This window comes from Clinocottus analis, unplaced genomic scaffold, assembly GCF_023055335.1.
Source record: "Clinocottus analis isolate CAN_PGR_092001 unplaced genomic scaffold, fCliAna1.0.p SCAF_6, whole genome shotgun sequence".
Lineage (NCBI taxonomy): Eukaryota > Metazoa > Chordata > Actinopteri > Perciformes > Cottidae > Clinocottus > Clinocottus analis.
In genome coordinates this window covers 7509122-7523445 of record NW_027176218.1, presented here as the reverse complement: position 1 = coordinate 7523445, position 14324 = coordinate 7509122, and the positions used below count along the sequence as shown (strand labels likewise).

At 41.3% G+C, this 14324-nt stretch overlaps 1 protein-coding gene and 1 long non-coding RNA gene across 11 annotated transcripts in view; one reads left to right on the top strand and one right to left on the bottom strand.

Moving 5' to 3' along the window:
* Positions 1-3047: 3047 nt before the first annotated feature.
* LOC137804446 (uncharacterized) lies at positions 3048-13523 on the bottom strand. The gene is made up of 3 exons (XR_011080132.1): positions 13060-13523; positions 4924-5097; positions 3048-4826 (listed from the first exon to the last, which is right to left on the bottom strand). It is a non-coding gene; the product is annotated as an uncharacterized lncRNA (long non-coding RNA).
* The window catches only part of tjp1b (tight junction protein 1b), a 53895-nt gene continuing 52629 nt past the window's right edge, over positions 13059-14324 (top strand). For all 10 annotated transcript variants that reach the window (XM_068603681.1, XM_068603687.1, XM_068603686.1 and 7 more), the window contains exon 1: positions 13059-13578. In XM_068603681.1, coding sequence (XP_068459782.1) covers positions 13427-13578 — 152 coding nt within the window. In that variant the 5' untranslated portion in view covers positions 13059-13426. The remainder of the gene's footprint in view (positions 13579-14324) is intronic.

The window sequence follows — 14324 nt, the reverse complement described above, 5'->3', positions numbered from 1 at the left end:
ATCTTTGTAACACATTAGATTATGTACAGACTGATGGCATTTTGTGCAGTTGAAGGTCTCTTAACGTTGGCTTCTTCTGGTGCTTCTAGCTTGTGGACTAAAATTACACTTGAACTAACAAATAAACAAACAAATTTGATTTGTTAGTTGAGTGATAAGCCAGACAGGTCCTCCACCCAAAACAATAAAGTAAATATGTTGATTTTCCACAGGGGGATGAATTTTTCCTTGGTGCCACACTAATTTATGAGTTATTATTATTCATGAGTTAAACCTCAAGGCCATCATTCTCTGACAAACTGTATTTTTCCCATTTATTTGTTTGATATTTGCACAATAAATTGGGTGCTACTCGTGCACAGTCCCAAAAAAATGGGCCGTACGCATTTGTTTGCGTATCAAATTCACTCAAGATAATATATATAGACTTTAGAGGACGCATGCAGAGATTTTATGAACATATCATGGAGGCCCAGTGGAACTTCTTAAGAAGAATAAAAGCGACAAGCTTACTCGGTCACAGAGGTAGTTGTGTGTTTTGTTTGAATTTAATCTGAGAGTTACAAGGAACGAGACAGCACTTCAACTTAAGGTCATGCGTGACAAGTGTGTGTTATCAGGAAAACACAGAAAGTGAGACAATAAACCTCCAGTTGACCCAGACGCCTGCAGGGAGTGTCCCCATTAAAAAATATATATAAATCAATTATAAGAATTAGCCTGCAATCTGTGCCCTTTTTTCTTTACTTCTATTTACTCAGGGTAGTTTCAATGGGAGCAATGGGAGCTTTTTCAGGAACGCCCAGTGTGTGCCCAGTCACACACACTGACACCTGGCAGCCCATCAACCACAGCCTGATTTGGTTGCCACCGCCTCGATCAAAAGCATTGCACTCTTAATACATTGTCAAACTCACATTGGAATTATTATTTTTTATTGTGTTATGATAATGATTGTTCTTGCCAAACAAATGATATTAATACAGAGATATGGACAAGTCAGAAATACACCTTTATTTGCTTTTAATTCTAGCATACTTACTGTAAATGGCGTGCAGATATCTAATAGTAAAATCTGTTGAGTAATCAGAATTATTGTGGAGAACAAACCATTAAATATTTATTGTACTGTACATGCGGTAATTGTGTCTCCTATTATCTTCAGAAACCATTTGATCTTTTTTATGTTCTTATCTGCTTGCAATTTATGCAATTACTCAATTTTGGCTGTCATTTTAATCTCATTTCATCCAATCTAATCTGATATCCCTTTTAGTTCTTAGAATATTTTTTTTTAGCAGTTGGTAAATGTGACATGGCTCCTGCCTTACGTAGTCTTTTTTTGAATTGTCACTTGTACTTTTTTGCCCACTTTTACACACTTGCCACACAAATATTCTGGCATTGTGCTTATAACGAGTCAAAAAAAGGTTTCGTCATAAAACCCGTAACTTCAGTAGAAGTCTGTGTGCCGGCACTGATAAAACTGATGAGAGTGGCAAGAGGTCAAGAAGTTATCTGTCTATTGCGTAATCGAACAAATAGTAGAGCCTCATTGCAACACCTCAAAGTCATGACCAAAGTTAATACCGATACTGATAAGCCCTTTCTATTCTTCACAACTTAATGATCAGATCTACTTCCTTATGAAGGGAGCGAAGTAAAGAAAACCTATTTGAAGTCCAATGCTCTTGAAAGCCAAAATCCTTTGTAAAATCCTTATGTTTTATTTATTTTTGTGCCTATTTATGCTGATTAACAATGGTCACAAATGTCACATGAAACTTTAATCATGGGTACTCGGTTTGGATGAATCAATCATGCATTAAATACATTTAAATATGTGATTTAAAGTAGCTCATGAAATCATTCAGAAATTGCAGACGCAGCAGTTTTCACGACTGAGTTAAGGTTTACGCTTTTAGTAGAACTGGTTCTCACTTAAAAACATGACCGGTCGTTTGTCTAAATGAAAAAAAACACTATTTGTGATGAAATATCATTGGCTGCGTTACGACAAATGTAGTAGGATGTCGTCGTTTTGAGCTCAGGATGTGTTGGCTGTTGTGACAACTCCCAGCGGAAAAGAACAGAGCCCATGGGAACACCCCATGACAGATATGTGCTCTCCGGATACATGGGGATAAAGCGAGAAGGCACTGCTGTGATACCTCTACCGTCTTGTGCTTGCACCACTCCAAGTGAAGGTGGTTCAGCCATCTCAGCAGGGGGAGCACTGGAACAACAGCCGAGGAAGCTGTGGCAAAGAAAGTGAATGTAGGGCAACCGCCTGCTCCCTCGGAAGAGGGTAAGAGTGCGGAGGAAGTCGTCCACACACTGGAGTGATAGACAGGCCCTCATGCTGGTTGCATCCAATGAGTGTAAAATTATGCTCAGGATCAGGAAGACCCAGAGACCCAATTGGGCCTCGTGAGGGAGAAGGTGAGCAGTGTTCTGTGCTGCCTGAAGCCGGGGTGCTACACAGATCAGTTAATCATCCAGTTACGGCATCTTCATGCCCTGGATTGGAGGGGGGAAAGGGCAGCCTCAACGCACCTTGTGAAGGCCCGACGGGAACTTAGAAATAAGCATCCTTCAAGTTGACAGATGTGAACCACTCTCCTCTGGAAACAGCACAAAGAACGTTAAATGGAAAGACCTTCAGGAACTTGTTGAGTCCCCTTAAATCCAGAACTAGGCTCTCTCCTTTTTTTTTTTCTTTTTTTTTTACAAGAAAGTACCCTTGGCCAGGAGCAGGTCTAACTCTTGGCTCAGGGCGAGGGCTTTTGACTTTTGGAGGAAATAGAACAACTGCTCCCAAAGTCTGCTGCAATAAGGAGCAGACAATCACACCTTCATGACCTACTTTGTATTATCAAAGCATGCTTGGGTAATGAGATTAAGAAGCAGTGGTTAGTAGTTACACAAAAGACAAACATTATCTTTTTTATTTGAATATTAGATAACAGTAGCACACAGACAAGAAGGAGACGATGGCAAAGAATATTTGGCCACCACAAGAATGTGTTTAAGATAATGTTTGACTTCTTTGATGCAGCAATGCTGAGGACATTTACCTGAAGCAATGTGAATGATGGATGATAGAAACTCTAGAAGCTGAAACTATATAAAATAAAGTAAAAATGCACAAATCAAGCATGTATTTCCCAAAGTTACAGTATTTTTAGTTGAATGATATATATATGTATATATATATCTTCCTTGTGTTACTCCCTCCACTACAGCTAAGTGAGGAATTATTATCTTTAGGAAAACACTAATAGATAATTCAAATGCAATTCTTAAAATGACTGTCTAACAGTGTAGATGGATGCTCAGGAAAGATCACAGACAAAAACATTTTTTTATGGTTGAAAATCATTCACTCTTTCATGTTATTCTTTTGAGGACAACCATTATTTTCAGTCAACAATCTATTATTTATATGTAAATGCAAAATTTTGGCATGACCTGCAATAGCATTTGTAATAGCGGAAAAGGAAAATGGAAAGAAATACTGATTATGATACACTGATTTATTAAAAACATGAGTTCCAGCAGCGCACAGTAAAGAAAACTGAGCCCATCGTCATGTGTTCATAAGAAATATATTGAGTTTTATTACACAATACAGGGAGGTCAGAGGCTCAAAAATATATATTATTGATTTTCAACATACATAGAAATATGTCAATCAGTTTTCCATTTCGGCAGTTGAATTTTGCTTTTGAGGGATTTGTAGCTCATTTAGCCGAGTGATTTTGGTGATTCTTAAAAGCACACTGTGATGACACTGGTCTGTGGTTCTGAGGCCGACTGGGTGTCCCGGTCAGTTGATACACATATAAAACTGTTCCCAAATGATTTACTGTATACGTGATACTCACTGATCAAATGGCACCCTCTTCTGGTAAAGACTAGGCCATCCTCCATCCTCTGACACAGCAGCAGGTTAAAAGGTGATTCAAGGTCATGCTGGTTTGTACCGCATTACTTTTTCTTTTCGATTTTCTATACTATGCATGAAGCTGCCCTTTAGATGCCCTTGTTCCATTCTATTATGAGTTAATGCCTCTCCGCAAAGCAAGCCTGACATCCCAATGTAAGGGGTCACTGCTCATGACAAAATGGTTTAATTTCGCTTCAATCAGGTGTCACATTCACAGCAAAAGCCAAGAAGGTGAGTTGACGAAGAGCTGGGCAGTAGAGCATTTCAGTGCCTTGCTTAGAGGCTGCTGGTTTCATTTAAGATGGGGAGCAGATTTGAACCTCAGAAAACCTTGTATTCCCTGATGACTTTAGGCTCAGCATTACCCAAAATAACTGTGCTGCCTGTGACATGGTTGTTCTAAATTATCTCTCAGGAAGTAACGGAAAAGAGGAACAATTTTGACACGTTTTTAATTAAACTGAACATATGGTGATTAAATGACAACTTAAGTAGCGCAAATCTTCCCTCAAGACAGGCCAAAATAATACAAAGTGTGTTGTCTGCGGAGGGGTGAGCAGTTTGAATTGGTGTTCTTAAGAGTCTGGTAATCTTCTTAGTGTCGTTAAGTACCCGGCTAGAAATGGTCTACTCCAGATTGTCTCTTCCTGCCCCAGATAAACGACTCAGACAATAACAAAGCGAGGCTCGAGGAAACATGTGGCATGGTCGCTTCACTGGCATGAAATATGCACCTCCTCTCCTTTGGGAACTGCGTTGACAGAGTCGTGGAAGAAGTTCTGGTGGGTCTCCTCAACTTGAAGATGTTTGGCAGTGGCAGTAAGAAGTGGTTTCTGAAGAGGCAGAAGAGGCAGCAGCAGAGGTCTGGCAGGAAGCCCTGCACCAGGAAGAAGAAGAGATGGGCGTCTAAGATCCTCAAACAGCACCGCCAAAAGATCCTGAGCGAGCTGGATGTCAGCACGGTGCTTCCCTACCTGGTATACGATAAGGTTTTCTCACTGGGGGAGTACAAAGAAATACTGGGACACGAGTCCAGCAAGAAACGGACGGAGGTATTCTTGGACCATCTGTCCTCCAAGGGGCCTGCTGCATTCTGTTCATTCTGCTCTGTTTTGGAGGAAGTGTGTCCTCACCTGCTGACTTCATTTCTGCTGGAAGAAAAAGGTACAACCATTGATTAGCCACTAATTACGCTAATGACCAACACCAAAACTAAAAGGTCATAGCAAGCTGCATGTGTTCCTGCAGTGATGTGCTATTTGAAAAACATTTCAGTGCATGAGGACAAAACAGCATGACAGCTCTTCGATATGTAGCTACCCTCCACTTATTCTTCCAGTATTATTGTGTGTTGCAACTCATTTTCCACGAGAAAATAAAAACAAACAATAAGGAAGAATACTACTTTGTACTAAGCCACCGCCAAAGACTAAGAGCCAGCAAAAATAGCTTCTTAAATCTGGATGTCTGAGGGGATTACTGAGCCACCAGCGATCCTAACCAGCCTCTGACAACATATGGCCTCAACGTGGCTGTATAGTCTGCAGGGTGCTATCAGTGCTGCAGTTTTCCAAAGCAATATGTTTCACATGCATTTACAAAAAATGGAATACTCTTAAGAAAATGAGTCACATTCACAGCTCATTGTTATCTTCGGATAATATCCCACAATTACGATCATGTGAATCTTCTGATGTATTCGATCAGTCAGAGGGGAGTTTATGTAAATTTACAGAGCCATAAAAAGTGCCTCATATATTAATCTGTTCCTACAGATGGTTCCCCGGGACAAGGCAGGACCGGGGGACTCCCAGTGCCCCCTAAACGTCCAGGAGAGCAACATCTGTGCTCCCCTCCCATGTACACCGACCCCGTATTTGACTCCAGGTGAGAGCAACTGTACATTTCGTTGAAGTTGAGAAAAACCATAACATATAGAGTGCGATAATGTCTAAAGGATTTGTGAGTTGATAAAATCCCCCCTGTGTTATAAAGTGTAACATTACATAAACTTAACATTGGCCCTTTTAACAGCTAGCCTAATGCTTTCAATGAAATGTCTCCTCTTTAGAGTTTTTACAGATGTTTTGTGATTTATTACGATCATAATTCCAGGGGTCAGCAGAAATAGCAAATTTTTCTTCTGATGTTAGTTGATTGTGTCTAGAAAAAACAGGTGGACACAAATTGTCTGTTGTTATTGTGATCAACTCATCTTACACTCAAGGAACAGTGTCTGCCCGGCATTTACCAAACCATTGTGTCTGCTTTTTTATTTTCTAATTAACAGCAACTTAATGGAAAGACCTGATGGCCTATAGCACATTTTAGATCGAAGAATCCATCTCTGTCTTATTGCTTGGCATGGCTCGTGTGCAAAATGTGGTTGCTAACAGGGTTGCTCCTCTGTGGTCTGTTGCTTTATGCTGCTTTGCATGGCAGCATGTCCAGAATGATGGATGTTGTCGATGTGTCGTATCATTGCTTTGCTGCATGGTTTCTGCACTGTCCTGTGCATGCTGATGTTGTTGCTTCTGTTATCATGGCGGTGTCTTATTGTTTTATATTCCTTTCCCTGTCACTGCTTTGGTTTTAGGACATTTCGCCAAAGCACTGAAGGTGAAAATTAGCTGGCTGCTGTCACTGTCACATTTACAGAAATGTTGACGATTTTGTGTTGCCCTTATAAATAAATAAATGAAATGATGAAAAGATGCATTGGATATTTTGGAGAAATGTATGCAGAGACTTGAACAATCAATGCAGGGAAACGGTACAAGCAGTGTGCAAGTGCTCCAACACTCAGACTCTTCATGTTGGCTTTTCCTTTAATTTGGCCCCATCTGTAGTTGGACAAATTTGGCAGAACTGATCTTGCATAAGTGGAGGCTTGTGCAGCACGATATTCAAGTCTGGTGATTCACATCTGAGTACAGAAATGAAATGACAGAAAAGAGGAGCATAAAATGACATCTGCTGAGCTATTCTTTTGTATATGACGGCCGCAGCAGTCCAGTACTGTGGTGCAGAGTCCTGCGAGGCTGATTTTGTCACTGTATGTCAGGCCCTGTGAATGCATCATGACTGAGTGTTGGTGTCTTTCTGGGTGTGTGTGGACCCCTGGAGAGTACCCTTGGCCCAGCTAACACAGCAGGGGGAGGGGGAAAGCTGGGAACAGTTGACATTGTGTGTGTGTATATATATATATATATATATATATATATATATATATATATATATATATATATATATATATATATATATATATATATATATATATATAAATACACGTGTATGTGTATTTGTGCTTGCTTGGATGTGATGCCTGAAGTGATGGAACAGACAAGCTGATATGCTCCCTAGACCGTTAAGAAGGCCTCTTTAATGTATGACAGCTAAGTCAGCATGGAGACAGCTATCCCAGTGGTCTGGCCCTGGGCTCTGACACACACACACACACACACACACACACACACACACACACACACACACACACACACACACACACACACACACACACATATACAGACACACACAGACAGGCTGACAGAAACAGACCAACACACACAACACAGCACAGCAGCACACACAGACAGAATTTTCACAGAGCCTCAACAGGAGATGCAGTACGCTAACAAGGAAATGTAAGTCCTCTTGAAATTTCATTTTAGAGTAAGATACTTTATTTGAACTTGTGCCAGACTCTTGAGGACAGCTGTGAGCGATGCTAATAACATCTGTTGGTGTCAAGGGAGGATGAGTTTTGTCACTTCTTTACTTGTTCTTGTTTTTTGTGTTAGCTGTTATAATACAGGGCTGATTCAGACTCACTAATGGGCAAGGTTGACTGCGTGTATGTCTCGATAAAAACGGCATAATCTTTTGTTTATTCATTCATAGGAGAAGTAGGACAGAAACTGCCTCAAGTCATAGATGCTCAGCTTCATAATGTGTGTCCCTGTGTGACAGAGTCGTGCTGCCGTGCTTGTTACAAATGTGGAAACAACCTGGGAATATGTTCCCCATGGTGAACTGTTTCTGTGTTGGCTTTTCGCCTTTTTTGATCTGCACACTTTCTCTGATCCACAGCAGAAGAGCAGATTGATTGTCAGCTGTGTGGGTTCAAAGAGACACTGTGTTTATTAGTTTGGCTTTTCGTGTCCGCCTCTGGTCAGAATCCTGCTGACTGGGAGCGAACATGCAGCATTTAATCACATCTGTGGGCTTCTGTCTTAAAGGGCACAAAGGACCTGTGTATCACTGTGAAAGCAACGCAGGAACTGATGTGAGGCTGACTGAATCCAGTTTAGGGGCCGTTAACTGCCATATTGTTTTCATGGGACTGTTTTTGAAACCAGCGTATAAAACATCAAGAGCAATCGCCTAGAATTAAAGCGCTGATCTAAGTGCATTAAATGCATGATTACGCAGAATTATTGATTGGATAGCTGGCGTTTTTTTTTTTTTTCTTTTACAGCTGCAGGATATATCAGAGGATGTGAGTATGATTCACCAGGAGGTGTTGGCCATGTGTTTAGATCTGTGGCCTTATATGTATATGTGAGGCTGCAGCGATGATGTAAGTCACCGTGCCTTCATCCATAAGTGGAGAAAATGAGATGCTGGCAGGTCGGGGAGGAGGACGAGGAGGAGGAGGAGGAGGAGGAAGAGGAGGAGGAGGTGGGGAAGGAGGAGGACGAGAGGAGAGATTAGCTGGAGCTGTGAGGTTATGCTTCTCTGTGCTGATGACTCACCTCACAGCACATAGAGAGAAAGCACTGCGACAGCACTGAGGTGTGACTGTGTGTGTGTGTGTGTGTGTGTGTGTGTATGTGTGTGTGTGTGCGTGTGTGTGTTTCATTACTCTTGTTCTTCTTGGTGCAGTGCATTCATGTGAAGAGGACTTTCTCTGTGAACTTCTCCTCTCTGTTTGGTGCAAAAGTAATAAATCACGGTAGTGGTTCTTATAGGGCTTTCGTCCAGGTTTGTCTCCTGTGGGAGCAGCCTCTGAGTCCTACAAACCATCTTTGATTTTGCTGTACAGAAACAAAGTGGACAAGAGAGTCTAAGGACACAAGAAAGAAGGGCAGTCCTGTCTGTCCTATTTAATTGCTTTCTTGTGTTACTAGCGCACACGTGTGCCAGTGGATCTCTGTGTGAATGTGCATGTGTCGGTGTGTTAGGCGCGCAATAAAAGATGTCAGCAGTAGGTTCTCATGTGAGAAGGGTAACGATGGGGCAGGCAGCTCTGAGTCATTACTGACGAGATGCAGAGGAGGAATGCCAATGTAAAATCAAAATGCTGCATGCAGTGGGCTTCAGACTGCAGCACAGCCACTGACCCACTGCTGTCTCAACGTTTCCCCACTGACACACTACTACTGGTTCCCATACTCGCTCCCTGTACTGTGTGTGTGTGTGTGTGTGTGTGTGTGTGTGTGTGTGTGTGTGTGTGTGTGTCTATAAAAGAGAGAGGAGGCTAGTGTAGTTTCCCCATCCACTAATGATTGCTGTGTCTTACATGCCTGATAATGACGAGCCGTAGCGTCTGATTAATCAGGAGAGTCATCTGAACGGCGTGCTCGTCAATGGGAGGTGACAGAGTGCGCTGCTGGTAGTTTTGTTGCTGCTCTGATGATTCCATTAGCGGGGTATTAGTTGAGTGTTGACTGGATACTAAAAGGCTCCGAACAGGGAGAAACAACATTTTCTGGATGAAGAACACAATCTGAAGCCAAGATTGTGAAAATACTGAGGTCACCCCACCAACACTAAAAAAACAGGTTCACTGCTTTTTTCGTTGTGTGAGTTTTTTAGCTCACAAGAAGAAACACATGACAAAATAAAACAAAAAACAGTGAGCTTTTTTTTTTATTAGAATAGGATGAATGTAAACAGCTGCAAAAAAATTAGCCTGACAATATAGCTGACATCTTAACATAAAAAAAATCATACATCATATACATCTATGTGCACCACTGTTGCCATGGCATCAATATAATTATTACGTTTGATTGTAAAGTTAGAACAAAGTAGCAGTCTAAAAATATATTAAAAATGTGTCTTATGTAAACTGCCAAACCCCCCAAATTCACAGAAAAAGCCTTCGTGGTAGCTGATTGAATTGCGTGTTTTTTGAATGGTCATGACTCCATTATACATATTCTGTTTCAAACCCAGAGATATGTGGATGATTCCTGTTATTGTTTATATCAAATATATGTTTTAGTTCTTCTTACTACAAATATTCTTCTCATCGGCGAATACTGCATGGGCGAATTTTTGGACACATGAGCGCGAGATGAATTTAGGTTCCTTTAATGCCCTGAAGGGGTTTCTGCTTCCAGTCAGCCAGAAGTAACTAACTGGCAACCACAAAAAGAGCTGTTTTAAATAACAGAAAAGGCCTGATGTTCATTCTCTGCATATTACATTAGACTTGGCTCCAAATTTAAAGCTATACAAACTCAGATGTTTATTTTAGAAATGGGGGCTTTTAACATTGATGTTATTTCGCATAACCCCACACTGTAGCATATTTAAACATGCAGTCATATGTTTACCCTACACTCACCAAAGGGAGGTTTACGATGACTGTACGGCCGGTTTGCATAATGGACACACTATGTGGAGGATATTTTCCTCCTTAGAGCCCTAACGTGTGATGATAGGTGCATGAATTTTTAGCAACAAGGGCCACAGAAGGGTTTTCTCCCCTGATGCTAGTGATGTCAGTGCCTTGCTCTGCCTGTTTAGCTGTATGGTTGAAATCTTCTAGAGGACACTATAGTTGCTCAAGTTCATATTCAGCATGTGCTTCAGTCTGATTTTTCATAATTAACAATCCAGATAATCCCTTTATCACATAATGCATATAACAGCTATTGTGGTATTGTATTCCTCACAGCAGATAATATAAGATCCTCAGTTTCCATTTATCTGGCCTTCACAGACCTCTTGTGCTGTCAGCATCTTTATTAAGTCCGTCTGGTCTGGTGTGCGTGAGAAGTGCACCTCTCTACTCAGGTTAGCACTTCTCTACTCCTCTAAGACTTCAAAGTCTAGACTAATCGACTTCCTCTGAAGCTTAGAACGGCACCAGTGTGTCAGTCTATTGAACGAAAAACAACCCACGCCAGCCTCTGTTTGTTGCTAATGACAGGTGGTGCGAACGCAGGCCACTGAGACAGAGCTCCTGTGTACTGCACCTCCATGAATTTAACAAATATCAAGCCACTGTATAATCTGAGTATCAACATATGTCACATTAACTTTAAATTATTTTTATATATATATATATATATATATATATATATATATATATATATATATATATATATATATATATATATATATATACATATATATATATATATATATATATATATATATATATATATACATATATATCATTTATCCAGATCAGATTAACAGAAGGACGGCCACTTTCCATAGTTGGCTCCACAATTTCGTTGCACGTCAGCTTTAAGTTTAATCAACCATCCACTGTTTCATGCCATTTGCCATTTTGCATCAGATATATGTAAAGCCAAGAAAAACATTTCCAATCTGTAGGTATCAGTGTGCTAACTACTTTGATTTTGTATCATTCAAACATACAGTAACATCAGCAGTAATCCAGGATATTTTGTTGCCATGCTTGTTACCAGAGAGATGAGTCAGGCTATTGAGACGAATAATAATCACCAAGGCATATCATAATAAATAATAATATTAATAACAATTATTATTATAACATCACATGGCTCTTATACGCAGTACTTTCACTTTTCAGTCACAGTGTTCTGGGTTAGACAGAGTAGATTGACTCCATATGAAATTGACGGTTCATTATTGACCTTAGTGACCTTGGATAAACAAAAGAATCCGCAAATGGAAATGTTTTGATGAAGGTCATGCGATGCAACTGAAAACTCGCTGTCATTTTCATCTTATGACCTCCATCAGCAGATAAGGTTTACTCAGAGACATAACATATGTGGGACTGATATCCAGAGTTCACTCCATTCACTGATGAAGTCCACAAGATGTGACTGAAACCACCTGAACATTTCCTTTTAGTGGATCTTGAGCAATTTTTTGGGGTCACCTAAATACTGTATATTCTTAAGTAGCTACAACTACACCTGCAGACATTTTAACATGTCATTAGATAATAGATGGATTTACATCCACCTTTTATAAAGTACATTTTCAATTTGTGAGTGGAAATGCCCAACGTTTGGAATAAACACGTAATAATGCAAAGTCTGTTTTTACGTTTCACTCAGGTGGAATAGTTGGTGTGTCATTAAAAGCAACATTTGAAAAAGTTCAATTAAAACAGACCTTTTGAATGACTCAAAATGTATCAAAGCATCAAATGTCCACTGAAGAGGCGTAAAATATTGTCAGACGACAAACATCCAATCTATGTGGAGTGGTGAGGAGACTACAACCTTCGATGAATACATGAAACATAAATGTCTTGATTACATTATGTTTATTACGTTATTTTTATGGCTTTGAGGTTTGACTGGCACTGGCAATCATGTTGCACCCTGTTTTTCCTCAGTGGAGAATTAACACCACCATATTCTTTATCTCAGAGAGCCAACTCATAATAGTCTCACACTCAATGGGAATGAACATTGATTTGCATTTGATTAAATTGATCTTCTTGAAATTCGGGTAAAATGCGTGCTTGAAACTGAAGCCACCATTAATTGTATTATGTGCACCTGTGACATGTCAAAATGTCTTCTGTGAAAAACGACAACGAACAGGAAATGCCCACAAAGAGATCCCCCACCTCCATCAACAGGAGGAAGGGAGCTCAGACTATCTTGTTCCGCCCCTGTACGCCATTACTTGTTCCAGGAAGCACGGTGTCACACAGAAGATACTCTCCTTTCTAAATAAGCTCCGTTCACAAGTAATTAAAGACAAAGTGTAGACTTCCTAAACAGATGCTACAACTGAGCCCCTCCAAATGAATCGGTCCCTCGCCTCCCTTCCCTCCGCCTCCGCCTCCTCCCCCCCTCCTCTCCCTCCCTCCCTCCCCTCCCTCCCTGTCGCTCCCCTCTGACTACACACACTCTCTCCCCTACCTCACACACACGGACGCCTGGACGCTGCAGCGTTTTTGAAGAGAGTGTTTCCAGCCCTGGATAGGAGGAGGGAGGAGGCAGGAGGCAGGAGGAAGGCGACAATGTCCAAATCTTGACCGTATTGGGGGGAAAAAAAAAAGAAAGAAAGAAAAGAAAGACATTACAAATCGGATGGATCGGCGATCCGTTGACGAGCGCTAAAACACGGTCAGAGTGTCATTGCAGACATGGGTCGCAGCGGTACGGCACCTTTCGCTCAGCTCCTTGGGGAGTGTTTTCACTGTCAGTCCTTCAGCGCTGGAAATGGCGTTGTGATGCTGAGCATGGAAGACGCAGCGGAGGCGGATGCCAGGGAATAAAGAAATATATGATCACCTGTGCTTTTCTTTGGGTTGGATTTTTAGTAGCGGTGGACAGTACCATGGTGAATTACCAGAAATACATTACTGTTATGCAGCTGGCTCTGGGGGTGACCGCCTCCAACAAAGAACATTGTCTTCCACCCAGGAAGCGTATGTGGTGAGTATGAATCTTGGTGCGGATGGTGATGATGATGATGGTAATGATGATGATGATGCAGAAAGAAAAAAAAAAGAAAGGGGATATGCGATGAGCCGAGTTGTCGCCTCCCACATCTTGTCAAATGATGAGCGGGTCAAGGAGCCACGGTGCGCCCGCTCACTCTCCAAAATGACATAATATTCCGTTCATCCACTGCAGCCAGTCTGCACCATGTTGCAAGCTTCACAAACCCACTGTGGTCGATACACACTGGGTACGGCAATCGCTCCGCATGCTGGGAGTTTGTGTGTGTGTGTGTGTGTGGATGCGTTGCCTGTGCGCGTTCGCGACGCCAATAGTCCAGTGGCTCAAGCGATTGTCCTTCCTATCCACCAGTTTGTAAAGTTGAATGCGAATAGGGATGATGTCATAGCCTCATCATTGTTTCCTTGCCTCTAACTCCATGTGCTTTATGTACTATATGGCCTCCACTGCACTGCTGCTGTCACTGAAAATGTCACCATCAAGCTAACCATGTAGTGAACCATTGCCCTTCCTCCTCAAAGCCCTCTCTTAACCCCACTGCTGTGTTGTAATTAATTAATAAAATGTAAAGCATGAAACAGGACTCCCTCCTGTTTTTAATTAATGTGCTGCAGGCCTCTGTACACCTCTCATTGCCATGTCTATTAAACATGTTCTACCCATACTCTGCTCTCAGCATGTGTGTTTGTGTCTTGTATCCACCTCGTCAGTGTCCTCAT